General features: G+C 35.4%; 2 protein-coding genes across 4 annotated transcripts in view; both read right to left on the minus strand.

Annotated features, from left to right (window-relative positions):
• Positions 1–413: 413 nt before the first annotated feature.
• LOC148941728 (uncharacterized) lies at positions 414–27138 on the minus strand. The gene is made up of 3 exons (XM_089104052.1): positions 27029–27138; positions 8098–8432; positions 414–2854 (listed from the first exon to the last, which is right to left on the minus strand). The coding sequence occupies exons 1-3, from the start codon at positions 27030–27032 to the stop codon at positions 2498–2500; spliced, it is 696 nt and encodes a 231-aa protein (XP_088960178.1). The 5' UTR covers positions 27033–27138; the 3' UTR covers positions 414–2497.
• LOC148941729 (uncharacterized) overlaps positions 24505–27850 on the minus strand; it is a 91196-nt gene continuing 87850 nt past the window's right edge. For all 3 annotated transcript variants that reach the window (XM_089104050.1, XM_089104049.1, XM_089104051.1), the window contains exon 8: positions 24505–27588. In XM_089104050.1, coding sequence (XP_088960176.1) covers positions 27079–27588 — 510 coding nt within the window. In that variant the 3' untranslated portion in view covers positions 24505–27078. The remainder of the gene's footprint in view (positions 27589–27850) is intronic.

A 27850-nucleotide genomic window follows, 5' to 3' on the forward strand; every position in this document is an offset into this window, starting at 1 on the left:
AAGAAAAAAATTAATGAGGGGATGTAAAAACCCGCGATCATGGCCATTTATGGCAAGAAATTTCATCAAGAGGGAGTAACTTTCGGGGGTTTCGCACAATAAATCGTGTAATGTTAATGTTAGGCAGCAATACTATTTACCAGTTTACATTCACAATTCCAACTAATAAGATGTTCAATTTTTATGATACTAATACTTTAAATAGTATGTTTTCTTAGGTCAAAACAAGCTGATTACTGTTGTGACCAGTTTTTTCTATTCGCATATAATGTCAAACACCAAATTAGTACAATACTTTACGTCTTTTTTCTATTCCTTATCCTTTTGCATCTGTTTTAATTTTTTTCTTAAAAGACAATGGTTTTGTCTTCTATCTCATGGTATCAGCTGTATTCTTGGTTAATTTTCTTCAATACGTTGAATTATTAAGCAAATAATAATTATATATTTGTATGTTGGACTTTCGAAGAATTTACAAACAGTTGAAAAATAGTAAGAGTTTCGCGGCTCCGTTCTGAGTCATTAATTCAAATAAAAAGAAGAACGAAACTACTTATTAGAAACGGAACTATTATGAACCCCCACACTATCGGCATATTTAATTGTTTTACCTTTGCTTTGTTTCTGCTTTACATGGATAGATAATAGTAACTGAAAAAATGAGCAAAATATTAATAATGGTTTGGCAGGTCATTAATTATGGAATAATGCGCGACAGCGAACCAAGTTCCAGTTGGAATTATAGTGGTCTTAAAACAGTATCTTCGTTTGTCCTACATAATTTTTAGTCTATTTTAATATATGGCTGATCAAAATTAAGCACTAAAACCTAAATAAAATATTTGTCAAAAAAAATCAATAGATCTATCCAAGGTTCATTAATTTATCAGGGTACTTGAGTATTTGTGACTACAGCTTCTCTTAAAAATCTAAAATTTCTGCTATAAATATACCTTTTCTCAGCCTTCAAGCAATATCTTTGGCCAAAAAATATTCCTTCAAATGAAGGAGTTTAAGGAAATAAAGATGGACTTAGAAAAAGACTTTGATACATATTTGGCAGCTACCTCTTATGCTATAGCATTTCCTTACCCTCACCTAAAACTCAAACAGATCTGGTAAATAACACTTAATACTTTTAAACCACTAATATTTCTGCATAACTAATAGTTAAGATAAAAATCTGTTTGCTAGCCGATCCTAAAATAAGAAGTCACAGAATCCGAGGCAGCCTCATGTAAAAAAGAGGGCAGGTAAAAACTTTCTATGTTTTTATGGTATGACTGTAGAAGAATCATTTCGTCTGATAGAATTGAGTTGGACTCATGCTAATAGAAAATTTTTCATGATCTCAATTGGAATCTCTAGTTATATTTGCACTTTGATGATTCTCTTAATCTGTTATACTGAAGCTCATACTGTGCCAAATCAAACAAAACGGTTCATGAACGTAAAAAGTAATCTCAAACATTAACACTAAATATTTAACCACAAAATATTTACTGAGAAGGAATCTAAAACATTATATTTCCACTAAAACAAGCCGTTTCTTGTTATTTGCTCTTTTTCAAGTTTTTCACTTTTTTCATGCTAATAGCCTTTCAATAAATAAATTCAAATATAATGAACTTATCTAATTGAATAAATATAAAATGAACTGCTGTTTATCTTTCTTTTTTACACCAAATCTTTTTTTTCTGCTTCAATCCGTATTGGAAAATGATATTCTTAACTCATCATTCATTATGACGAACGTCTTTAAAACATCATGAACAAAGAGCAAGGAGATTTAATTGGAAAAAAGTTGGAATAGGCTAAAGGACTTGGCAAATTAGAAACAGCTACAATTTGCCAGTGCCCCTAGAGCATTCCATCCTCTTCAAACCTTACTAAGAAGACAAGAAACCAATCTGCAATAGCAGTAGAAAAAATAAATTCCAAGAAGATTTTGAAAAAATACAACTAACTTAGTCCTTCAGTGGCTGTGCCTAATTGGGAACTTTTAAATACCAGATTCCCAGAAAGATGTCTGGACATCTGGACAACTTTCCGGGAATCTGTACATCTGTTTGAACATATGTCTCGACATCTGGATATCTGGACATCTGTCTGGATACCTAAACAACCTTTCTGAGCATCATCACATATTAAGTTTTACACACTGATCATGAAGTGAATCTGCCTTGTAAATTGGCTCATCTTAGCCTTATACATACAAATACTAAATAAATACCAAAGAACAAAAAGTGAGAAGGAAAAACTTCACTTTGTTGAACAAGTAAAATGACACTCACTCATAATCCGGCTCCTCTTCTTTAATAACTATATTGTTATAATTTTCGGAATAGGCCTTAAATCTTTCACAGAGAGGAATTTTTGTACAAAAAACTTTGGGTTTCAAAATTGCAACGGAATTTTTGGCAATTGAATGTGGGACAGGCAGTGGAGTAAGAGGTATAAGTTCTTCCCTATTCGGCAGCCTGGACCTTAGAGCTGATTACGGACAAGCAATTGGTGTGAGCGACCGACTTTCAAATGAAGCATGTTTTGTCGATTGATTTTGAGATACATGCCAACTTAAATTTGTGGACAATCTTTCTGAGGTAGACATTTTCTTCCATTGTGGAACTGCACTACTGGTATAATTTGAGTTTAATTTATCCAGGTTTGACCTCTGAGATGAAAAACTATATAGAAAACTACCTCCATCTTGAGCTAAAGCTCGAGTGTTTCCAGTGCTAGTACCATCAGATGGGAAATACGACGTTGAAGGATTCTTGCTTTGGAGTTCTGCTGTTTTTTCTCTGGAATATCCAGAATAGCCAGCCCTTGACGACAAACGACTTTTTCTTCTCTATAAAAGAAGAAGAAAAGCATTATTTTCCTCTGAAATAGCAATTTACTGCTAATAGGGTAGGGAAAGCCTAGGCCCAAACGTGTTTGGAGTGTTGCAACGAAGCAACATGATTCTTAGAGACAAGACGAAACAAAAGTGAATAAAAGACTTTGAGAACCTCGGACTCAAAATCTTTTTTTTCTTTTTCTAAAACAAAAACGACTAAAATAAAATCCTCCAGTAATTCAGGAGTTTTTGACAAGAGTGATGCAACTGAAACTGTTGCAGGCTTTGCTAATGAATCTTGGACCATTTTGACTGCATGAATAAAGCTACTTTGCATTTATGTTGGCGTAGTTATTCCAATTGGAGCCTTTCTTCGTATTATATTGAATTTACTGTAAAAAAAGCTCCATACGTTAACAACATCCTAATAACACAAATGCGTGAGGATAAATTGCTTTTGAGATACACCAAGAGATTTCAAGAAGATTATCTCAGTTAGTAGTCAATATATCTGATTTTAATATTCATGTTTAATATAGTTAAATGTGTGACTTGTTCAAACTCAGATACCCATTTTTTTCAAATTCACAACCATTAATACGTTTTACTTAGTGGAATGTTAATTTCATCATAGTTTATTTAAGAAACAACTTAGTCTCACAAAATTTGATTTACGTGCATCCCTATTTGAAAATCAAGATGCCATATATTTTTGATCAAATAACAATGGGAAGTTATATTCAGGTTTTGTTGATTGGAACATTCCGCTAAAGCTTACTAAAACCAGGACAAGACGAAGACCGATGATTTTAATGCAGAAATCTAAACTTTCCCTTTTTGCTTAAGTTTTTTGCCTAAGACTTTGAAGCAGCGTCGGTGACCCTAGGAAATTTGTATATGTGTTTGTATATGTATATGAACCATCGACCCTTACGTGTTTCATGCATTCAGGTATAGAGTTCTAATATCCAAATAGGGCACAGCATTTAAGGATTTTTTAAGTACTTCAAATACGACATTGTTTCTCCTATTAACAAATTACCTAATTAACTGCATAGACTGTCGGAATAAAACTACTTTATGCTTCAGATTTGTCATTAATTGAACTTACAGCTAAGGAATGTAACTTAGGGATATAAGATTTCAACGGTTTTGAATGCAGACATTAGAGATAACTACTAGAGTTTTAGAGCATACGAAATCTTTGGATGGTTACATGTTTTGATTATTTTTTAAATAGCCACACTGCGATTTTTTGAGCAAACAAAGATTGCTCAACATTAACAAAGATTGTGGTTTGTACTTTAATCTTTCCCTTCTTTGATATATATTAGGGAGAACACTCTAAGAAACCATCAACACCATTTACGATGCCAGGCTTTAAAGTCAATAAAAGCAATAAAAGGCAATAGAAGCAAGAATGCCAAAGTCGAAAACGGCAAATAATTGCTTACTAATGTTATGAACTATAGAATCCGGAATATACCTGAATTTTAGTCATTTAATGTCAACAACAAAGAAAGAAAACTGGCAAAGAAACTGAGTTTGAAATAGCAATTTTACTAAGAAAAGTCAGAACTTCCAAAATATGTAACCCTTAGTGGGGTCCTTAACCTACAAAGACCTCATAGGTATTAACCCTTTATTAAGCAATGCATGAGACTCACACTTCCATAGAACATGCGGTTATTTTAATCTTCTTTCAGACTAAAAGTATGAACTGCTTTTTATTCAGTATAAGACGACGAATTCAAAAGACCAAGGGCCCAAAAAGCCGACTCAAATAAGTGCTTTTTCTCAACAAGTAGCCGTGTTTAACCGTTTTTGAACTGGGACCATGCACTGGATCCAAATATTTCAGGGGATCCAAATATTAGTGGACAAGTAGACGCGTTCCGCCTCTTTTATCCGGAAACACTAAATAGTTAACAATTTAACAAATTTCAAACTATCTAAAAACAAAGCACGATCATTCCATAATGAAAATTAATGTTATTATATTGTAGGTGGCTTGAATTTTTTTATTTTTTTTCTAGCGGTTTTTGTCATTAATATGATTTTCAAAACGAAAAAAAAGCAAATTTTTTGAATGCGTCATACCATGATAAAGTTACAGGAAAGGAAATAAAAACGAAAGAAAAAGTTTGCGACAATAGGAAAGTGAAGGAACATTTATTTTGCGAGAAAGAATTGGACATTCTTATAGAAATAAAAAATCGGGTCTCATTTGATGGTTGTTTGGTAGATGAGTTTTTGAATATGGTGGTTGAGAAGTTAGAATACTGAAGATTATTAAAGATGAAGAATATGATTTGGAATAAATGGTAGGCACAACCATGGTTTCTGTAGGATTCAAGTGTCCAAGTCATCAGATCTCTTTATTCCTAAATTTCAAAGACTATGTGCAAGTGTTCGATTCAACCAACAGAAAAACTTTAGCGCAGGTCATATCCTTATATTGTAAACCAGACAAACACATTAAAGTGATTAGTATATTGTAAAAGAACATCATTACTAAGGTTGAGGAGGGACACGAGGCTAATAGTTGATTTTGCATTGAATCACGAGTTAAGCAGGGATGTGTTCTAACCACATTAATGTGGATCGTAGTGATGGACACTGTCTTAAGGAACAAGGATAAAGCTATAGCATGATAGAATCAATTGGGAGGACAAAAATCTTCAAAATTTATATTATACTTGGGATTTGGGTGTCCTAGATGAAAATGTTAAAAAAATGGAAGTTTCTTGGAGATTTTGAGAATTTAGAGTACAAAATTAAGTGTTAAATTTAGTCATAAAAAGACTAGGTCACTAGAGTTGGACTAAATGCAGGTGAAGAGGTGATTTTGGGTAACGAAAAGGTTGATCTAGTGGATAGTTTCGCTTATCAAAATAGTATTATTAGTGACGGTGGATACCGTGAAGATTTGAAAAGAATAATAGCAAAAGCCCAAGGTACTTTCTCATAGCTGAAAAGGTTAGGAGGAATATGAAAGATATGTTTGCGAACTAAGATTAAAAAATCGAAAGCTGCAATAATGGCTTTGGAAGAACAAGTTTTTTAGATGTTTTTCTGAGGTATTTACTACAGATTGTTTCGGGTACCCTTTTCGCTGACCGTATACCAAACAATACGGTGAAAAAAAATTGGCTCTATCCCGCTTTTAAGGCTATATTTAGAGAAAGTTGAGATGCCGAGGAAACGTGTTGTGGAGGAAAGATGACATATTGGGAAGAATCGTCTTTTTTGGCCAACTAGCTAGGGCCGAACGAAAAGTATCGTCCCAAAAGGGGTGGCGACAGGTTGTAAGAAAAGATTTAATTTCTTGGGAGGGTGTAAAGAACGATGATTTCAAAATATTGTCCTCAGCTGATTTTGTGAGTTGTTAGTAGTAGTGATTCTGCTTTTGTCAGCAGTCTTTGACAAATGCACTGAAGACGATAAGCTGGGTAGCTTATCGCTTATCTTAAAGGTTGGACCTGTTATAGTAATGTAATATGGTTCCGGTCTCCACTTTGTCATAAATGCCTTTCTCTGTCCTTTTCCCTACAGAGATATCATGCATGTGTAGCCTCATTGTGGGAGTATTTGCAATGATGTCTGATTAATGGATAATTCTTTTGGTCTGATTAAGGGTTTGGTCTGTTTTGGTGAGCTATTTTGGGCTAAAAATCCTCTTAGGTAAGTTTTCTATTATGTATTGCCTTCCCTAAAAGCATAATACTGATAGCCCAGTATATATAATGAGTCGGAGGCAATAGGCATGAAAATGGCTTTTTCAGGATGACAACTCTTCTTAACAGAAGAGCATCGCCAGCTGTGGAAAAACACAAGAAACCAAGGGCTTTAAATCAGAAATAGAAGAGTAGATAACTGAGCATTTGTTTGGTGTGTATTAAATGTTCCGAAAATATAGAAAAACGTCAACCTAGGCGATATTCAGCTGCAGGCCTGGAACTTCAAAAAATCATAAGTACTCTATGTTAAAGTGGGATAGGTCAATTTGAAAAACGGCCTTTTCTGTTTATCGCATAGTACCACGAGTTAAAGATAGAGGCCTTGTGTTTATTTTTGTGCTGGCTCCGTCAAAAAAAAATATCTGAGTTGTCCCCGTCAGGCTCATGAATAGCAAAATTGTTTCAAAATCAACTATCTTATATTCGTCTTTCTCCTGTGAAATGATCTCGCCAATTGAGTCGGAGAGGATTTCCCATATTTTTCCCTGTAAGAACGAAACATGGTCGAGAGTTCGAAAAAAGTGGAAAACCATGTGGCAATCAAGTTTTGCCCAGGATTATACTAAGCCTCCATTAAAATGGAGGGAGCCTTCTTGCTTTCCGTTAATAAGCTGGCTTAAGAACTTCGTGCATACTTGAGAAGATGTCTTAGTCCCTATCCTGCACTGATTCTGGGACCCTTACTTTTCCTGAGGCCATAATTATTTCAATGATTTAAAGAATATGGAAAATTGACTTCGAATGTTAGAACGTTAAAAAGCAGCCATTGTATCGACGTCTTGGGAGACGAATTCATACGCTTCGAACTAAATTTGATAGGAATCTCAGAAACTTAAATCGCAGGGGCAGGAAAATGAAATTATATAATGTAGAATTTATTTACTGTGGCAAAAGGGATGGGGTTTAAAGGTAGGGAGTAGGCCTGAAGATGAAAAAGAAAGTTACTTTATCTTGCTATAGTTTGGAAGGTATTAATTATAGCATGCTAGTGGCTCATTTTATGACTAAAAAGTGCTGGGTGTGATTCATAGTATTATATGCCCTGGTAGAACAAACTAAGGGAGATAGTGGCGAATCAGATAAACCCTAATTACAGCTACAGGAACAAATAGAGAGAAATAAGTAGAGATATCATATTCTTATGAGGAGACTTTAATAGCCAGATTGGTAGAAATAGGGCTAGATGGTATAAAAGCCTAGGTAAATTTGGTAGAAAAGAAAACTTAAATGTCCTGAAATTGCCTTCCGTAAGTCTTTTTTAATACAATGCACACCTCAAAATCCAACTAACAAACGCGCCACCCCCCCCCCACACACACACACACACTGCTGATCCTTAACTTAAGGTGGTAATTAACTCTGTTAAGTTTTGTAGTTTTTGGTAAGATTTCTACGAATCTTTATTTCTAAGAACAGTTCATCAAAATTTTAAAAAGCCAACCTGCCTATACTTCCAACCCTAAATATTAAAGATCCAGCACGGAACCTACGGGAAAATTTAGCAATTATATTTACCTGATCGACATCGTGCAATCCATCCCCGGTCTCAGAATGAACTTCCGATTTTATTTGTTCTGAGCTATCCAATAATACAGGTGCTGATTGAAAACAGTCCTGACTGGCCCGCAAGTTAAATTCTGATGAAGCTAATCCAAGGCTGTGGGTTTCTTTCCAGTTTTCACGGGGTACTAACAGAGGTGGCTGTTTTAGCAGAGGCATTTCATTCGGGACAAGCACAAAAGGTCCGGCACAAGAGGGCCCCATTTCAACTGGAATCAAAGGAGGTGGCTCATCATATTCGGATTCCTCATTAGGAACTAGCATTGCTAACTCATCATCACAAAATGTTGCTAAAAAAAAGATAATCATAAGAAAATCAAGAAATTGACTTGAGCCCAGAAACTGACAAAGGCTTAGGAAAAACTAGAAACCCTCCTGCTGCCATAAAAAAAATAATGAGCTAGTATACAAATGTACCATGAGTAAACAGCAATAAACAAAATCACACCGCAAGAGTAGTTACGAACGCATATACTAGTTTGAAAAATACCTCGAAACTTCACATCGAGCCTTCATATCTTATCACTTTAAACGAGCAATAATGGTATATTTATTAATTTATATTATTTTTTTCGAAAACACGTCCGTTTTTTGCAAAATTCACATCTTGATATTTTTTGGGTCTGAAAATAAGATCGGAATAGGTCAAACTTTGGGGAAATTGTTAAGGGCCTTAGCTTTGGGAAAAAACACATGAGTGACATCATATTTATGCGCATATTTCACGAGCATAAATTACATCATTTCTATCCCAGGAGCGGTCGTATCGCAAAATGACGTATGCAAAATTACAAAAGAAACAGAGCTAAGTATGATACCGGCTGTAATGAGTCTATTTACAAAAGATGTCTTAAGCAGTTTTATAATATCTAGAGGACTAAAAAGTAAATTAACAATAGCTCAAAATGAACAAACTGGACCATCAAAAGGGAAAAGATCAAAGCACGACAGAAAAATGTATTTCATAATAGTTAACATGAAAAATCTAGACCATCAAATAAGACAAGACCAATCCGAGCAGCTAAGATAAAGTACATTGCAAAAATGTCTGAAGTAATAATAACTGAAAATGACGAAAAAAGAAAGATGGGGTTAATTGTGAAAACAACAATTAAAGAGAATCAAAAAGGAAAATGAAGAACAATGAAATATGCGGTTAGAAGATTAGCGGCGGTGAGAATTAAAGTGTCAAAAACCTAATTAAAAAAAAAAGATTAAAGCGAGACAGATTAAAGAAACTAAACCAATCCTATGAAAAAATGGATGTCTGGGATAACCCCGATCTTATTAAACCTCGTCAACTGGCTAAAAACAAAAGTCTTTCAATACAATCTATCTTGTAGCACCACCGAGTACGCTGGAGAAATAGATGAAACTCATCATTAATTTTACTTAGGAGGGGGGGGGGAGACGGAAATTCACCAACAGAACCAAGTTACGATGACAGAGAAAAAATTTAGAGGCAATGAAAGAGCCTGTAATACTGCAAGAGTTGAATGCTCGTATTCCCTGCCACAAAACGGCAAAATCACAGAGCCTATTTGAGTAACACTGAAAATACACCAAAAGCTCTCCTTAGCGAGCGCGACATAAATGTCAAGGCAGAATTCAATTGTACTGACGAGGCCAAAGGCTTGGAGAGACAAAAAAAATACTGTAATATGGAACAAAAAGATTGAAAAATTAAATTTTCTGCCCAAATACGAACAAATTCTATTTGTCAGAAAGTCTATTCAAAGAGAAAAATAACCTCAACGTTAAATATTCTAACAAAATTATTTTAAGAATTCTTTTTCTGGAAACATACCTTTGCGTTCTTTTTTGTTTACTTATGAATTACACACATGAAGAGTCTGAAATAACGTCTCTAACGTAAATTTATGAAAAAAAAATATTTTGACGCAGCTAACATTACATTTAGCATCACTCTCGTCACTCATAGTTTACGAGACTGAGCGACAAAAATAAATCAGAATTAAATCAAAATAAAGGAGCACCTATTTCCCTTGAATTTTTTCTTCCTCAGCAGAACTACCAGGGAATATCATCAGATAGGATATTGATAAACAATTAGATCTAATTTTGGTATTTTGAAATCATCAGAGTTAAACCTCAGGTCTCAGGAGGACACAACTTCAGTGGGGATGAAAATTTGGTACTGGTCTATGATTTGCTTCGGTTTTGCAAGTTCAAACAGTATTTATTTCGTTAAATAAATATTTGCAAGGCCAATCCAGGTTGCAGCGGTAGCTAGCAACCTAGTAAGAGACGATCAGGCTCAATAGTAAAAACTACAATAGCCCATAGCTCCTTAAAATAGAGTCACATAAAAAAACAAAGTACACTATTGGAACCACATTGTCGAAAACTCCTGCCTAGGAAACTTAAAGTCTCTTGGCTTGAACAACAAAGAAAATATTTCGGCTGGAAAAAAAAGAAAAGTGGCTTGAAGTGGAGTATTCTGCGTCGACGACATCTTTTTATTCCGTTTTTTTCTCCTCATCTAGCTCGGTACTGGAAAATCATAGTTGTTTAATGGCTCGTTTGAAAGGAAATTGATGTATTTAAAAACCTTTCATAATTAACAAAAATACGTTCGGAAAATAAATCATTTTTGTATGAAAAACTGCATTTTTCTATGGCTCTGTAGTAGAAAATGTTATTGACATATGCTAGCCTCGTGGAACCAAACTTTTTTTGGCTCGACTCCTAAACTGTGTATCTATATAACATTGTGCTTTATTTACGAAAAAATTTTTTTTTTAGTTTTCAGTTCAGAATCACTAAAGTTAATAAGTAAACTGCAAAATATTTATAGTGTCTCCGCAATAATTTAAATTTTTTAATTCAAACTAGAAAAATACCTGAAAGTTTTAAAATTAGTTTAGTCTTTTGTTAGGCTCTAACTACTCGACGCGTGATTTTATGTGTAGAACTTCAAACATTGAAAAGATTATCTTAAGTGAACTAGCGAACAAATGATAAACATTTGCCCTGGGGGCATATAAGGTTTTTACAGAAGGCGTTGTCGTAGAAACTTCAAAAGAGGCTCATTCGATTGGAAATTCAAAGGGCTAGTGCCATTTTTAATAGTCGAAAGTAATTGGAGGGCAACTAGCCCCCTCCCCATACCCATCATTTCCCCAAACACATCCAATCAAAATTTTGAGATAGCCATTTTGTTCAGCGTAGTTGATTTACAGATAGGAATAATGTTTTTGAGGAGGACACTCCCCCATAACCCTTAGGGCAAGGGTTTTAAGTTATGCCCTGGGGGCATATAAAGTTTTAATAGATGGCGTTGTCGTAGAAACTTCAAAAAAGGCTCATTCGATTGGAAATTCAAAGGGCTAGTGACCTTTTTAATAATCGAAAGTGATTAGAGGGCAACTAGCCCCCCACGCCCATAATTCCCCCAAACACATCCAATCAAAATTTTGAGATAGCCATTTTGTTCAGCGTAGTTGATTTACAGATAAAAAATATGGTTTTGAGGAGGAAACTCCCCACAACCCTCAGGGCAAGGGTTTTAAGTTATATCCTGGGGGCATATATGGTTTTTATAGAAGGCGTTGTCGTAGAAACTTCAAAAAAGGCTCATTCGATTGGAAATTCAAAGGGCTAGTGCCCTTTTTAATAGTCGAAAGTGATTTGAGGGCAACTAACCCCCCTCTCAAGCCCACCTCTTCCCCAAACACACCCAATCAAAATTTTGAAACAGATATTTTATTAAACGTAGTTTTAAGTTCTGGAAATTAGGTCTTTGAGGATGACAACTCCCCGAGAACCCTCAGGGCAAGGGTTGTAAATTATGCCTTGGGGGCACATAAGGTTTTGTATAGAATATGCTGTCTTAGAAACTTCAAAAAGGGCTCATTTGATTGGAAATTTGAATGAATAGTTCCCTTTTTAATAAGCGAAAGTGATTCTAAGGCAACTGACACCCCTTCCACGCCCACCATTTCCCCAAACACATCCTATCAAAATTTTGATGTAGCCATTTTGTTCAATGTAGTTGAAAGTTCTGGAAATTATATGTTTGAGCAGGACACTCCCCCCACAGTCTTCAGGGGTCAGGGTTAAAATTTAGGTCCTGGGAGCATATATGGTTTTTGTGGAAGGAATGCTCGTATAAACTTCAGAGAGGGCTCTTTTGAATGGAAATTGAAAGTTCTATTTCACTTTTTAAGCGTCAAAAGATATTAGAGGGTAACCAGCTCCCCCCTCTAAACCCTTTTTCTCACATGCATCCAATAAAGATTTTAAGATAGCTATTTTGTAAGAAAAAATTCAAAGATCATACAACATAAATACCAGTGTTGACACAACCCACCAGGGCCCGGGGGCAAGCGTTGTAAGTTATGACCTGGGGGCATATATGGGTCTTATGGAAGGAAGGCTAGTGTTAACTTCAAAAGGGCATCATTTGATTGGAAATTGAAAGTTCTAGTTCACATTTTAAGAGTTCACTGTTCAGGTGTTGTAAGTAATGCCCTGGGGGAATATATGGTTCTTATTGAAGGGATTCTCGTAATTTATTAAGAGCTCTCGTAGGTTATTATGTCAAAACTTATAGAATACGATATGTTCAACTCACCAAAGGGGAAATGGTGCATGCTACTACCACTACTACTACTATTATGACTACTACGCCTTCTTCGACCACTACTAAATTTAAGTTTATTGCAGTATATAGGTATTACAAAGTATACATAAGGTACAAAGGTAAGGGTACATTGGTTAAGGATATTAAGTTAAGGGTATAAATACATTTGGAAATAAAGATAACAATGGATTGTTGTGAAGTACAGCTCTTAGAAACAGATTTATTTTGATTGTGAAAACTTTTTAGATACCACCAAAAAACTTGATTCATAAAAAACATTGAATTTTTCATGTTTTAGATAGTATAGAAGGAAATTGGTCCTTACTTTTTGTTCATTATCATGAACTGTTAGATGTGTTTTTCTCACATTCCTCTTACTTTTTTTCTAGCAGCAAATCTACAGTAATTCTTGGAAAATATCGAAATTACATCGTGCACTGGGAAGTTAAGGGCAATTGGAATCAAGGAATTAGACGTCAGTCATAAAAACGGGCTCAAGGATAGCGGTATCTTTTTCATAATATCTTTTAAAAGTGTGAATAAGCGTGAAAGGTATACAGCTGTTCGCAGTAGATGCAAAGTAAAGAGATGTTCTTCTTCCATTTCTTAAAATAAATTAAAATGAAATCAGGTAATTACAGAGTAGAAAAGTTTTTAGAGCTTGAATTAAAACAAACAGGCATAATAAAATAAGAAAAAGATGAGAAGACAAAAAATTTGTTAGTAGGGATAAACCGTATCTACAAAAAAAAATGCAAGTCTAGGGTGTTTGTAGCACAATTTATAAGGATAAATGTGCTATTATTGACAGTGTTGATGAATATGACAAGCTTGTGCTCCCAAATTCGATAAAGCTTACACAAAAGCACTTCACGAACCAAACACAAAAGCGACAAAACATTTTGCCACTTATGCGTCACTCAAGCCAAGACTTACGTATTAGCAAATAAAACCCAAAAAAGTGAAAATTTGAATCGAATTTTACCAGTTTTTACACAACAATTATCCCGTTTTCCTTTTAGACTTCTTTAATGCTCTGACAAACAATTGAGACTGGCAGGAATTGAGCTAAAGAAAACAAAAAAATTAGTTCTTAATTTCGATGCCACTGGGAGTATGTTCAGAAAGATTCGAGATGTGGACAAAAGAATACTATTGTGCAGTCTTGTCTCAACCGGCAACGGAAAAGGAAATCCTGAGATTTCTTATTTTGATTGCCTACTAAGTAGCCATGATTATGCAGAGATATCCTATATTATGTCTTTTTACCTGAACAAACTTCGGCAATTAACTACACTTCAGTTACCCATAATTGTAACTGATTTTTCTTGGGCGACAATTTATGGCATCCTGCTAGAATGCAACAGCATGAGCTTAGGGTCAAATTTAGAACAGCGTTTCAAAATTTTAATGAAGGACAACACGGCTCCATCTTTCACGTCTATCACCAGGCAAGTGTTATGTGGTTCACAAGTAGTTATATTTACAAGTGCTTTTGTTAGAAAATCTTACAAAAAAGAGACAATTTCGAACTTGTAATTTTTACTTTTGTCCGTATTTAGCAGCAAAAGAACTTTAAAAGAGTTAAACACTGGTGGGTTTGTCTTGCATATATTTTTCAAGAAGATTATATAACGTTAAAGCTAAAACTGTATTTGAGGAGCGTCTGTCAAGTATTACAGAACAAGGCATTATCAACCGATGAAACATTTAACGCAGATATCAGTCAGTGCGAAGCTAAACTTGATGAATTGTCTCCAAATGGGACGAAGAGCCAAAGAAACCTATTTGTTGAATATTTATGTGGTTAAAGGACAGAAGATTCGAGTGAAGAAATTGACGGAAATATTTCTTCCTTCAACCAAGAGAAGAACGAATAAAAAAGTGACCATGTCTTCCAAAGAGCTAAACAGCTAATTGTAAATCTGTGTCCATTGTCGACAGTTGTGATGATGAATTCCAATGGTGAAGGGATTGTCAGTAAAGACAGATTAACGAACTTCACTTGAAAATTATTTAAGATTCTTAAACATCAGATATTAAAGGTAGCCTCTAGACCAATTCACGTTTCAAACTTTGTTGACGAAGCTTACGAAAACTCCAAAAATATCACCTTTATACGACTCAATAAGAATAGCCAGAACGAGAACGTGTCTGGATATACCAAAAAAAAGGTAATTTTCATTTAGTATCGTCTGACAGTGAATCAAAACTTTTAGATTCTTTTTGTACTCTAGAAGATACTAAGAAGAAGAACTCAATGTTTCCTTTGCCGGAAACAAAGCAGGAATCCTGGTAAAACAATTCACTTCAAGATAATTCAGAATTTTATCGAGAGCTTTTGGCCAAGATATTCATACTTGATAAAAAGTATTTGGCAGAAGAACAGTCATCCTAAAATAGAAACTTCTATGTGAATTGAATGTATTGGATCCAGTTGAGCCGTCATATAAGTAGTAAGGGCATTTTAGGTTTGAGCGCACAGGTAGCCAGAATTTCAAGCGCACAGGTAGCATATTTAAATGGGATTCCGAGCGTATGCCCTGCAATACGACCGTATGCCCTGTTTCTAGGCGGCAGACTTCCCAGGTGTTCAAGTATTTCCCCTATTGATTTTCTATTACCCCTTATAGGAGTCTATAGGACAATTGTGGAATATGTCCAGGTGTTCTAGTATTTCCCCTATTGATTTCCCTGGAATATGTCCAGATGTTTTTACTTCCTCATGGCAACACCCATCGTTTTTCTATTTTCTCATAGACTTGTCTACACAACTTTTCTGGAATTTGACCAAGTGTATCCTCTAAATAGAAGTACCTCTATGTTCTGGGAATTGTATAAATACCCGGGGGAATGACGAAAAAACATCAGTACTCAGTTGAAACTCAAAAGTGCTAGTAGTATCTCTAAAGAGCGGATATGTCTCAATCATTCCGAGAAGTAAGTCTTTTTTTACTATTAGAACTTTTCCTGTCTCCATATTTTTGGCAATTGAAGTGAGCCTCCTTTTCTATACCCCCTTCCCCCCCCCCTTGAGATGACCATATTCCCTTTTCAGGAAGTATAATTCTCTACATGAAAATTGGATCTAAAGAATAAAATTTATCTAATTTGTTGCGTGAAGTATGTACCTTTTTCCCCGTCTTCAGTTTCGATGTACCTTTCTGTATTCTAGCAGCTTGCTAGACAATTAGCACCCGCCAACTATCTGACAAACAATTGAGACTGGCAGGACTTGAGCTAAAGAAAACAAAGAAATTAGTTCTTAATTTCGGTGCCACTGGGAGTATGTTCAGAAAGATTCGAGATGTGGACAAAAGAATACTATTGTGCAGCCTTGTCTCAACCAGCAACGGAGAAGGAAATCCTGAGATTTCTTATTTTGATTGCCTACTAAGTAGCCATGATCATGTAGAGATATCCTATATTATGTCTTTTTACCTGAACAAACTTCGGCAATTAACTACACTTCAGTTACCCGTAATTGTAACTAATTTTTCTTGGGCGACAATTTATGGCATCCTGCTAGAATGCAACAGCATGAGCTTAGATTCATATTTAGAAAAGTATTTCAAAATTTTAATGAAGGACAACACGGCTCCATCATTCACGTCTATCACCAGGCTAGTGTTATGTGGTTCACATGTAGTTATATTTACAAGCGCTTTTGTTAGAAAATCTTACAAAAAAGAGACAATTTCCAACTTGTAATTTTTACTATTGTCCGTATTTAGCAGCAAAAGAACTTTAAAAGAGTTAAACACTGGTGGGTTTGTCTTGCATGTATTTTGCAAGAAGATTATATAACATTAAAGCTAAAACTGTATTTGAGGAGCGTTTGTCAAGTATTACAGAACAAGGCATTATTAACCAATGAAACATTTAACGCAGATATCAGTCAGTGCGAAGCCAAACTTGATGAATTGTCTCCAAATGGGCCGAAGAGCCAAAGAAACCTATTTGTTGAATATTTATATGGTTCAAGGAAAGAAGATTCGAGTGAAGAAATTGACGGAAATATTTCTTCCTTCAACCAAGAGATGAACGAATAAAAAAGTGACCATGTCTTCCAAAGAGCTAAACAGCTAATTGTAAATCTGTGTCCATTGTCGACAGTTGTGATGATGAATTCCAATAATGAAGGGATTGTCAGTAAAGACAGATTAACGAACTACACTTGAAAATTATTTAAGATTATTAAACATCATATATTAATGGTAGCCTCTAGACCAATTCACGTTTCAAACTTTTTTGACTAAGCTTATTAAAACTCCAAAAATATCACCTTTAAACGACTCAATGAGAAAAGCCAGAACGAAAACGTGTCTGGATATACCAAAAAAAGGTAATTTTCATTTAGTATCGTCTGATAGTGAATCAAAACTTTTAGATTCTTTTTGTACTCTAGAAGATACTAAGAAGAAGAACTCAATGTTTCCTTTGCCGGAAATAAAGCAGGAATCCTGGTAAAACAATTCACTTCAAGATAGTTCAGAATTTTATCGAGAGCTTTTGGCCAAGATATTCATACTTGATAAAAAGTATTTGGCAGAAGAACACTCATCCTAAAATAGAAACTTCAATGTGAATTGAATGTATTGGATCCAGTTGAGCCGTCATATAAGTAGTGAGGACATTTTAGGTTTGAGCGCACAGGTAGCCAGGATTTCAAGCGCACAGGTAGCATATTTAAATGGGATTCCGAGCGTATGCCCTGCAATACGACCGTATGACCTGTTTCTAGGCGGCAGACTTCTCAGGTGTCCTAGTATTTCCCCTATTGATTTTCTATTACCCCTTATAAGAGTCTATACGACTATTGTGGAATATGTCCAGGTGTTCTAGTATTTCCCCTATTGATTTCCCTGGAATATGTCCAGATGTTTTTTCTTCCTCATGGCAACACCCATCGTTTTTCTATTTTCTCATAGACTTGTCTACACAAATTTTCTGGAATTTGACCAAGTGTATCCTCTAAATGGAAGTACCTCTATGTTCTGGGAATTGTATAAATACCCGGGGGGAAAGACGAAAAAACATCAGTAATCAGTTGGAACTCAAAAGTGCTAGAGGTATATCTAAAGAGCGGATATTTCTCAATCATTCCAAGAAGTAAGTCTTTTTTTACTATTAGAACTTTTCCTGTCTCCATGTTTTTGGCAATTGAAGTGAGCCTCCTTTTCTATACCCCCTTCCCCCATATTGGGATGACCATATTCCCTTTTCAGGAAGTATAATTCTCTACATGAAAATTGGATCTAAAGAATAAAATTTATCTAATTTGTCGCGTGAAGTATGTACCTTTTTCTCCGTCTGCAATTTCGATGTACATTTCTGTATTCTAGCAGCTTGCTAGACAATTAGCACCCGTCAACTATTTGGCTTAGGAATTAATAACCATGTCTCTCCTTTTTAAGTTAACTCTTAATAACCGTGAAAAGCTCAATTTAACCTTGCTTTAACATTTCCATAAGCAGTTATATGGGGATAAAAAATTATTGCGTCTAGTCAAATGCAGATCCTGTCTGGTAAATCCTCTAAATTAGTGCTTAAGTCTAGCAAATGGTTTCACAAAAAAGATGCTTGTTCTGGTCAAATTAACGTGTTATTTAACGAGTATAATTTATTATAGAAATGCAGTAAATCTTTTGATTTACAATGGGGGGTGGTTTTAGTTATGATTAATTTTTTCAAACGGAAAATATGACTGTTTCCCTTTTCCCGTGGTCATTATCTATTCAAAGTAGGAGGACAGTGACTGTGTGTAAGTTAAAGGGGGCTTCTAACAGCTTCGTTGTAAGGTGAAATTAACTGTTTCTTCACGTGAAATGTAAGGGGATGGATTCATTATGCTAACATGCACCCCTTTTGATAAAAACTAATAATGTACCCTTTCCTACATGTAACTCTGAAGTTTAGTGTTTGATTAGCTTTTAATTATGATATGTTTTGTCATAAAATTCTAGTTTAACTATATTGGAAAGGAGGGAGTGGCTATTTGAAGGGTCTGAATTGCGATCTAGACTTCAAATTATTGGCCTGGAATTGCAGCACTTTTTTAGCCTCAGACGCTTGAATAATTTTAGTTTGAGAAAAATGAGAGAAAAGCATGAGATAGCTGTATATAAATTTGGAGGGTTAGGAATATGAGAAAATATCAGTCCTGGGTAGGTATTTCCAGGGGCGCAAACCACAAAATATTCCCTTATTCATCGTATACATGATATTAGTTAAATTATAGTATTCTCTTAGCTTTGATGTAATGTCATTAGAGAGGGTTTCTGGCAATGATAAACACCTGACCTTGGCGATGGAGTTCTATCCAGAGCCTGGAAGGTAAATACCATTCTTTTAAAAGCTGGAGAAGGGTCTTATAACGAAAAAAACTATGGTTTCTGGAAGGGGGCAACAATTTGTGGTATATTTAGTTTTCTTCTGTAGAAGCGAATCCTATTTTACCGTAAATCCTGTTTTCTCTTCTAGAACTTCCCCGCCCTCCAAGCAAGAGGGCAAGAGGGAACGACGCCGTACCTGTGCAACGAGTAGAGATGGCTGGGAAATCCAACTATTCAAGGCCATCAGGTATCAAATATGTCAACCCTACCATGACCCCCTATCTTGTGATGCCTGGGACATCCGAGCCCCCCACGTCCCTTCCAGACTTGCAATGCCAACACAAGTCTGCATTCAAGGAACTGGTCCATCTGCACAACGCCGTGGCGGCACCACTCAAAGGGCACTCCCACCCCCGCTGCCAACACAAGCCCGCACTCAGGGCGCTGGTCTATCTGCACGCCATTATGCACTGCCAGGGTCATCCAGTAGTCACGCCCAAGCGCCACCAGATTTTCAAGAAGCAAGTTTTTTTTCAACAAGAAGATAATTTTTCAACTTAATTATGTTGTCTTTTCGCTACTTTTTTTCAACCTAATAAAGCTATCGTTTCGCTAATTTTTTCAATCTAATAATGATGTCTTTCGTTAGTTTTTCCATTCTACTGTCAAAGAGCCCTTTCAGGTCCTGAAGGAGTTTTTATTCTTTAGTTTTGTCTTTTCGCAATTTTTTTGTGCCCAGGATATTGAAGGAACAAGTTATAGAGATATCTAAAATAAGGTTGTTTGTCAACCTATTTTCGCAGCCTACTACAGACATTTCCCCCTATTTTTGTTTACTTTTGACTTTGCAGGTTATTTACCTTCCTCCCCACTTAATTTTAAGACTCAGCCCCCTCAGATATATATGAAAATAAGGTTCTTCTTCAGTCTAGTTTCAGCATTTTCAAGCTTTGAAGGGAATTTTTACGCTAATAAGTACTTACTCACTAGTTTTTGGGAGGACCATCTGCCCCCTCTAAGGATCTCAGCCCCTCTTAGTTCCAACTGCCCTTCATGCCTAAATTTTATGTTTCTCTTCTTCAGGCCGAAAATGAGATCAATCGACTCATGACCAAATTCATTAGAGGAGAACCTGCACCCACAGACGAGGAAGCTTGCGAAAACTTAATGGCATGGGCTGAGGAGTTTCTTGCCAAATGACCACAGGCAAACCCCCCCCCCCCCTGTAAGTTTTCCAAGACTGTTTATAAAAACATTATACATCCAAAAGGGTTTTTTATGCCAGTAGTGTGACCAAGGTCACTAAAATGGGGAACTATAGTGCCGAGAGTACCCTTCAATGCCTCGAAATGCAATGATGCATTCCAACGAGCAGTATGCTGTCTATGAGTACAAGGGCTCATGGTACCCTTCTATGGGCCAATAATACAATGATTCATTCTGACGAGTAATATAATGTCTATGACTTTTATAACCTTTCTCTCTTTCATAGGGCAAAGTGTTCCAGTGAGCTAATATGCTCTAATTATTCTTCTAGGTTCACACAGCGTCACCGCCAGCTCAATTTTGTGACAATCCATGTACGGATGGCGAACCCGAGGGGGTCCAACTGCGGAGTTGGGACCTGCTAGTGTGGTGTCTCCTGACGTTGATCTTGATGAATATTATGAATGGATGGATTATCACCTATCGTCCAACAAAATAAAAAAACTGGTAAACAACAGCAATCCCCCATCCATTTCACTTCTTTACAGCAGTGAAGGTAGGGAGAAACAAAATGATCAAATGCCAGGCACCCTCGAGAATCCAACTTTATCAGAGGGGGATGGTTTCACATGGATGGACCATCTTTCTTATAACACACTCTAGTGAATGCTATCGAGGTTGGAGGATCTCCCTTCCCCATCTATTTCACCAAACATCCCTCAATGTGAGAGTAATAGAAGGGAACCAGGACAAAGTGGTGCCGGCTCACCTCCAGTTTTACCAGGTTTTACCCAGTTTTATCTTATTTGTATTTAGCCAATACCGCTTTGTGCAATATTCATGTTTATAGGGCTGAGTTCGGAGATCAATTCAATTCACTTACAAGTGAAGTATCCATACGGATCCAATTGACGTAGCAAATTCGTATGTCAGCAAGATTCGGGCACTTCCCAAAAACCACATGCGGGAGGCGAGAAAGAGCGATAGTATAAATCATCAATTCCACTTAAAATATTTTTTAAATACAGGTATGGGTGTTTTGAGAAAGCACCATATACAAACAAAGATGCAAACGCTTCATCTGGACTTGCATAATTTAGAGTGTGTTTTCAAATTGGGTGGATGAAATTTTTAATAGGATGGAGGGGTATAATGAAAACGTGAGTGGGTTAACGGTTTTATTTATTGAAAAATTAGAGGTGAATATAACTTAATTTAAAAAAGAATCTGTTTTAAGCGCCAGAGGAGGAGTTTTAAAAATAGTATTCAAATTTAAAGGGTTTTCAATGTGTACAACACTTTCGTTTCGATACGGTCTTGGAGTGTTTCAAATATTCCGTCCTTGTTGCAGGACATAAACTTCTGCCAAAGGAAGTTAGTAAGACAATGTTGGACGATTGGGCAGTTAATGGGGGTGGGAGGGGGGGGGCAGAATCTCCGAAAGTTCATTTTAACTGTTCAAAAAGAGGCAATATCCTATTAAACTCAAGGTTATAGACATTTTTAAAAGGGCAAACGAACATTTCAAAATTGTGGTTAGTATTGCAATTTGATGAAGAATATGAAGAGGGGGAACTTAGTGTTAAAGAAGGGGTGATATATTGCGTCCATTCAATCAGTGAACTGGGCATGGCTTCTTTACGAGCCTGTCAAACATTCTGAGTCAATTGGACATTTCTTTCCTATTCCCCATATTAGTCGGGTTTTAAGCCAGAGTAAGAATCAAACTAAACGCTATTGCTATCCAATGTGTCTTTCAGCTTTCCTTACCAAATTAAAGTTGAAAAATCACTTGAAACAATGCGAGCATCATGGCTACCAGTCCATGGAGACGGTTTCATCAGACAATGCCACCTTGATGAGAAAAAATTTTCAGAAGTCGCTCTTGAAAAGCAACACGGTGTCATTAGACATAGAAGCTGCACTCACGGATACGTACGATCCGTCAAATTTGAATCGTGTTAAAGAAAATGAAGCCATTGCAATCTCTTTGGCTCATGCGTGAAGAGACTAGTAATATCATGCAATTGGTAGATTTATTTGAGACGTTGCGTGGGGAAGATTGTGTTGTCAGAGCTATGGTTGCTCTTATTAAAACAGCAAATGAGACTGTTTGACGGCTGTGCCATACACATTATCCAATGAATTTATCACCAGAAGACGAGTTCACTAAAAAAAATCTAGATATTTGTTGGGTTTGCAAGAAAAAAATTATTAAGGGGATGTAAAAACCCGCGATCATGGCCATTTATGGCAAGAAATTTCATCAAGAGGGAGTAACTTTCGGGGGTTTCGCACAATAAATCGTGTAATGTTAATGTTAGGCAGCAATACTATTTACCAGTTTACATTCACAATTCCAACTACGATTTGAAATTCATATTACCAGCCTTGGCACGATTGCAGAAAGGTGAGTTTATAGACTGCGCATGGGTAGATGATTCTTTTTCTTATAACATCATGCTTAAATCATATGAAAAGTTGCTAGTCTTAGAATTTAAATGGATAACAATAAATAATGGTAAAATGGGCTTCTTCTCCAAATCTTTAGGTCAATTTATTAAAGTACAAAAAAGCGATGGATTTAATTCTTAAAACTAGTAGAGCTGAAATAGGTCTGATCGCCGGCTTACCAACGATCTTTGAGCATATTGAAGTGCGGATATCAAGCTGGCGGCCAGGTTCTATGCATCTTCAGCAGATTTTGCAATAGTTGTAAGATCACCAAAACACCTGATGGTCTTGTGGGTTCTCGCAGTTGCTCCCTTAGAATCAAACAACATCTTACTTGAACATAATTTCAGTATTATGAGGGGGGAAGAAAACAGATTTCAAAGTGACAGGAACTTATTGAAGACGAGCTTAGAAGGAGTAAGGCAAGATAAATAATTTTTAATCGAGCATGTCAAACACTCAAGCATGGATTCAATTTATTACCACAATCTTTCACAGGGCAAACAAGTTTGGTCACTACAGCGCAGAAGACACAATGAATTTCAACAGAATTACAAATTGTGAAACAAAATTTAACCCTACTTGAAGCATCACTTACTTTCCAAGCCTCTAGAACGTCTTCAATAACGAGTTAAATTGGCACACGCTTTCTTTGTTCCTTTAGTGTATCCAGGCTAATTTTATCTGTCAAAAACTAGAGAGCGGCATCCACTATGAAAATCAGTATTTTTTGTCAATCGGTGAAGAATATTTAACAATGGTGCATAAAACTGAAATTTAGAAACCCATGTGAAACTGATATTTAAGTTTTGGGAGAACAGATTTTCTACCAACCTGATCATTACGTACACTTCAACGGTAGCCGGCGTTTCCCAACATCTGTCGAACTTTCATCATCCTTCATCGCACGCAGCTAGGTATATTAATAAGTTTCAAAAGTACTTTGCTTGTATTGTATTTTGAAGTTAGTCTGGTTTGAATTTACAATTTTCCACTGGTTAAAAGCCGAGCGAGAACGAGAGAACAGATTAGTTCTCTTATTTCAAATTATTTTCATAAAACAACCGTAGCCTAAAATGGTCTAGAAAATCTCGGAATCAGGATAAATCCAAATAGTTAATACCACGTCTTGGTATAGCTCAAGAAGGGCTTTCTTTGTAAACCTTGACGAAGAAAAAGAAAGAGCAAAAAAACTGACTACCAATCAGAAAAAAGTAAAATGGTCATTGCAAAAAGCATTTGTAGAGAGTCTGATAGCAAAATCGTCAACCTTTGACGAAGTCATTAAATGAATTGAAAGTTAGACCTTCATTATTAAATTGAGTCATCTAGGCACTAAAATTAATAATACTAGACTAACTCTAACTAAAACGGGTGCAAACAGTATGATATATCCCACGAAAATTAACAGCATTAAGTAAGTACAAGCAATTTACAATAAAGAAATTTACAACAAGAAAAAAGGAATTTACGAAAACAAAAAGAGAAAATTATCAGAACAATATTTGAACATCTTCAGCATCCAAAGATTATCTGCAAGAAATAAGAAAGAAAAGTTCACCAAACACAATGTAATATAACTGAGAGATTATGTTAAAATGGATAAAGACGATATAAGTTAGAATGTAGCCAAATAGACCATATTTTTCACAAACTGTTTGCAATTGATATATTTTTGTATAAGGATATAAATGCAACTGCTAATAGCCCTTAGGCTTGTACTAAAGCGTGAAGTGAACATACAATATAGCTCTCAAAAAGAAAGTATTCCAGAACAAAAATGTATTTCTTTAAATTAGAACAAATTCAATACGAATCTAAACAGACTCAACTTTCCAAAGGTACAATCTAGCTTAATAAATAAATAATTCTTCTATCCACTTAAAAAACATAAAAAAGGCCAAAACAAAGAAAGAGTTTTCAAAGACATTACACATCAGAAACCTATTTATCAAAAATACTCAAAATTAACTTGGAGCAGAACTCATTTTTTTTTCATGAATTTTCTTCCTGACAGACAAAATATGTTCAAAGGCTCTTCTTTCAAAGGAAACTCGATTTTAAACTTAGCCAATGAAAATAGCTGAGAATTCAACAGAAATCCACCGATGTATAAGCCTTATAAATTGATATAAGCCCAAAGCTACCTGAAACACTTGTAAGATGTTCAATTTTTATGATACTAATACCTTAAATAGTATGTTTTCTTAGGTCAAAACAAGCTGATTACTGTTGTGACCAGTTTTTTCTATTCGCATATAATGTCAAACACCAAATTAGTACAATACTTTACGTCTTTATTCTATTCCTTATCATTTTGCATCTATTTTAATTTTATTCTTAAAAGACAATGGTTTTGTCTTCTATCTCATGGTACCAGCTGTATTCTTGGTTAATTTTTCTTCAATACGTTGAATTATTAAGCAAATAATAATTATATATTTGTATGTTGGACTTTCGAAGAATTTACAAACAGTTGAAAAATAGTAAGAGTTTCGCGGCTCCGTTCTGAGTCATTAATTCAAATAAAAAGAAGAACGAAACTACTTATTAGAAACGGAACTATTATGAACCCCCACACTATCGGCATATTTAATTGTTTTACCTTTGCTTTGTTTCTGCTTTACATGGATATATAATAGTAACTGAAAAAATGAGCAAAATATTAATAATGGGGTGGCAGGTCATTAATTATGGAATAATACGCGACAGCGAACCATATTCCAGTTGGAATTATAGTGGTCTTAAAAAAGTATCTTCGTTTGTCCTACATAATTTTTAGTCTATTTTAATATATGGCTGATCAAAATTAAGCACTAAAACCGAAATAAAATATTTGTCAAAAAAAATCAATAGATCTATCCAAGGTTCATGTCTTTATCAGGGTACTTGAGTATTTGTGACTACAGCTTCTCTTAAAAATCTAAAATTTCTGCTATAAATATACCTTTTCTCAGCCTTCAAGCAATATCTTTGGCCAAAAAATATTCCTTCAAATGAAGGAGTTTAAGGAAATAAAGATGGACTTAGAAAAAGACTTTGATACATATTTGGCAGCTACCTCTTATGCTATAGCATTTCCTTACCCTCACCTAAAACTCAAACAGATCTGGTAAATAACACTTAATACTTTTAAACCACTAATATTTCTGCATAACTAATAGTTAAGATAAAAATCTGTGTAAAAATCTAGCCGACCCTAAAATAAGAAGTCACAGAATCCGAGGCAGCCTCATGTAAAAAAGATGGCAGGTAAAAACTTTCTATGTTTTTATGGTATGACTGTAGAAGAATCATTTCGTCTGATAGAATTGAGTTGGACTCATGCTAATAGAAAATTATTCATGATCTCAATTGGAATCTCTAGTTATATATGCACTTTGATGATTCTCTTAATCTGTTATACTGAAGCTCATACTGTGCCAAATCAAACAAAACGGTTCATGAACGTAAAAAGTAATCTCAAACATTAACACTAAATATTTAACCACAAAATATTTACTGAGAAGGAATCTAAAACATTATATTTCCACTAAAACAAGCCGTTTCTTGTTATTTGCTCTTTTTCAAGTTTTTCACTTTTTTCATGCTAATAGCCTTTCAATAAATAAATTCAAATATAATGAACGTATCTAATTGAATTAATATAAAATGAATTGTTGTTTATCTTTCTTTTTTACACCAAATCTTTTTTTTCTGCTTCAATCCGTATTGGAAAATGATATTCTTAACTCATCATTCATTATGACGAACGTCTTTAAAACATCATGAACAAAGAGCAAGGAGATTTATTTGGAAAAAAGCTGGAATAGGCTAAAGGACTTGGCAAATTAGAAACAGCTACAATTTGCCAGTGCCCCTAGAGCATTCCATCCTCTTCAAACCTTACTAAGAACACAAGAAACCAATCTGCAATAGCAGTAGAAAAAATAAATTCCAAAAAGATTTTGAAAAAATACAACTAACTTAGTCCTTCAGTGGCTGTGCCTAATTGGGAACTTTTAAATACCAGATTCCCAGAAAGATGTCTGGACATCTGGACAACTTTCCGGGAATCTGGACATCTGTTTGAACATATGTCTCGACATCTGGACATCTGTCTGGATACCTAAACAACCTTTCTGAGCATCATCACATATTAAGTTTTACACAATGATCATGAAGTGAATCTGCCTTGTAAATTGGCTCATCTTAGCCTTATACATACAAATACTAAATAAATACCAAAGAACAAAAAGTGAGAAGGAAAAACTTCACTTTGTTGAACAAGTAAAATGACACTCACTCATAATCCGGCTCCTCTTCTTTAATAACTATATTGTTATAATTTTCGGACTAGGCCTTAAATCTTTCACAGAGAGGAATTTTTGTACAAAAAACTTTGGGTTTCAAAATTGCAACGGAATTTTTGGCAATTGAATGTGGGACAGGCAGTGGAGTAAGAGGTATAAGTTCTTCCCTATTCGGCAGCCTGGACCTTAGAGCTGGTGACGGACAAGCAATTGGTGTGAGCGACCGACTTTCTAATGAAGCATGTTTTGTCGATGGATTTTGAGATACATGCCAACTTAAATTTGTTAACAATCTTTCTGAGGTAGACATTTTCTTCCATTGTGGAACTGCACTACTGGTATAATTTGAGTTTAATTTATCCAGCTTTGACCTCTGAGATGAAAAACTATATAGAAAACTACCTCCATCTTGGGCTAAAGCTCGAGTGTTTCCAGTGCTAGTACCATCAGATGGGAAATACGACGTTGAAGGATTCTTGCTTTGGAGTTCTGCTGTTTTTTCTCTGGAATATCCAGAATAGCCAGCCCTTGACGACAAACGACTTTTTCTTCTCTATAAAAGAAGAAGAAAAGCATTATTTTCCTCTGAAATAGCAATTTACTGCTAATAGGGTAGGAAAAGCCTAGGCCCAAACGTGTTTGGAGTGTTGCAACGAAGCAACATGATTCTTAGAGACAAGACGAAACAAAAGTGGATAAAAGACTTTGAGAACCTCGGACTCAAAATCTTTTTTTTTGCTTTTTCTAAAACAAAAACGACTAATATAAAATCCTCCAGTAATTCAGGAGTTTTTGACAAGAGTGATGCAACTGAA

This window comes from Artemia sp. Qi Xiang Cuo, chromosome 18, assembly GCF_049724085.1.
Source record: "Artemia sp. Qi Xiang Cuo chromosome 18, ASM4972408v1, whole genome shotgun sequence".
NCBI classification, from domain to species: domain Eukaryota; kingdom Metazoa; phylum Arthropoda; class Branchiopoda; order Anostraca; family Artemiidae; genus Artemia; species Artemia sp. Qi Xiang Cuo.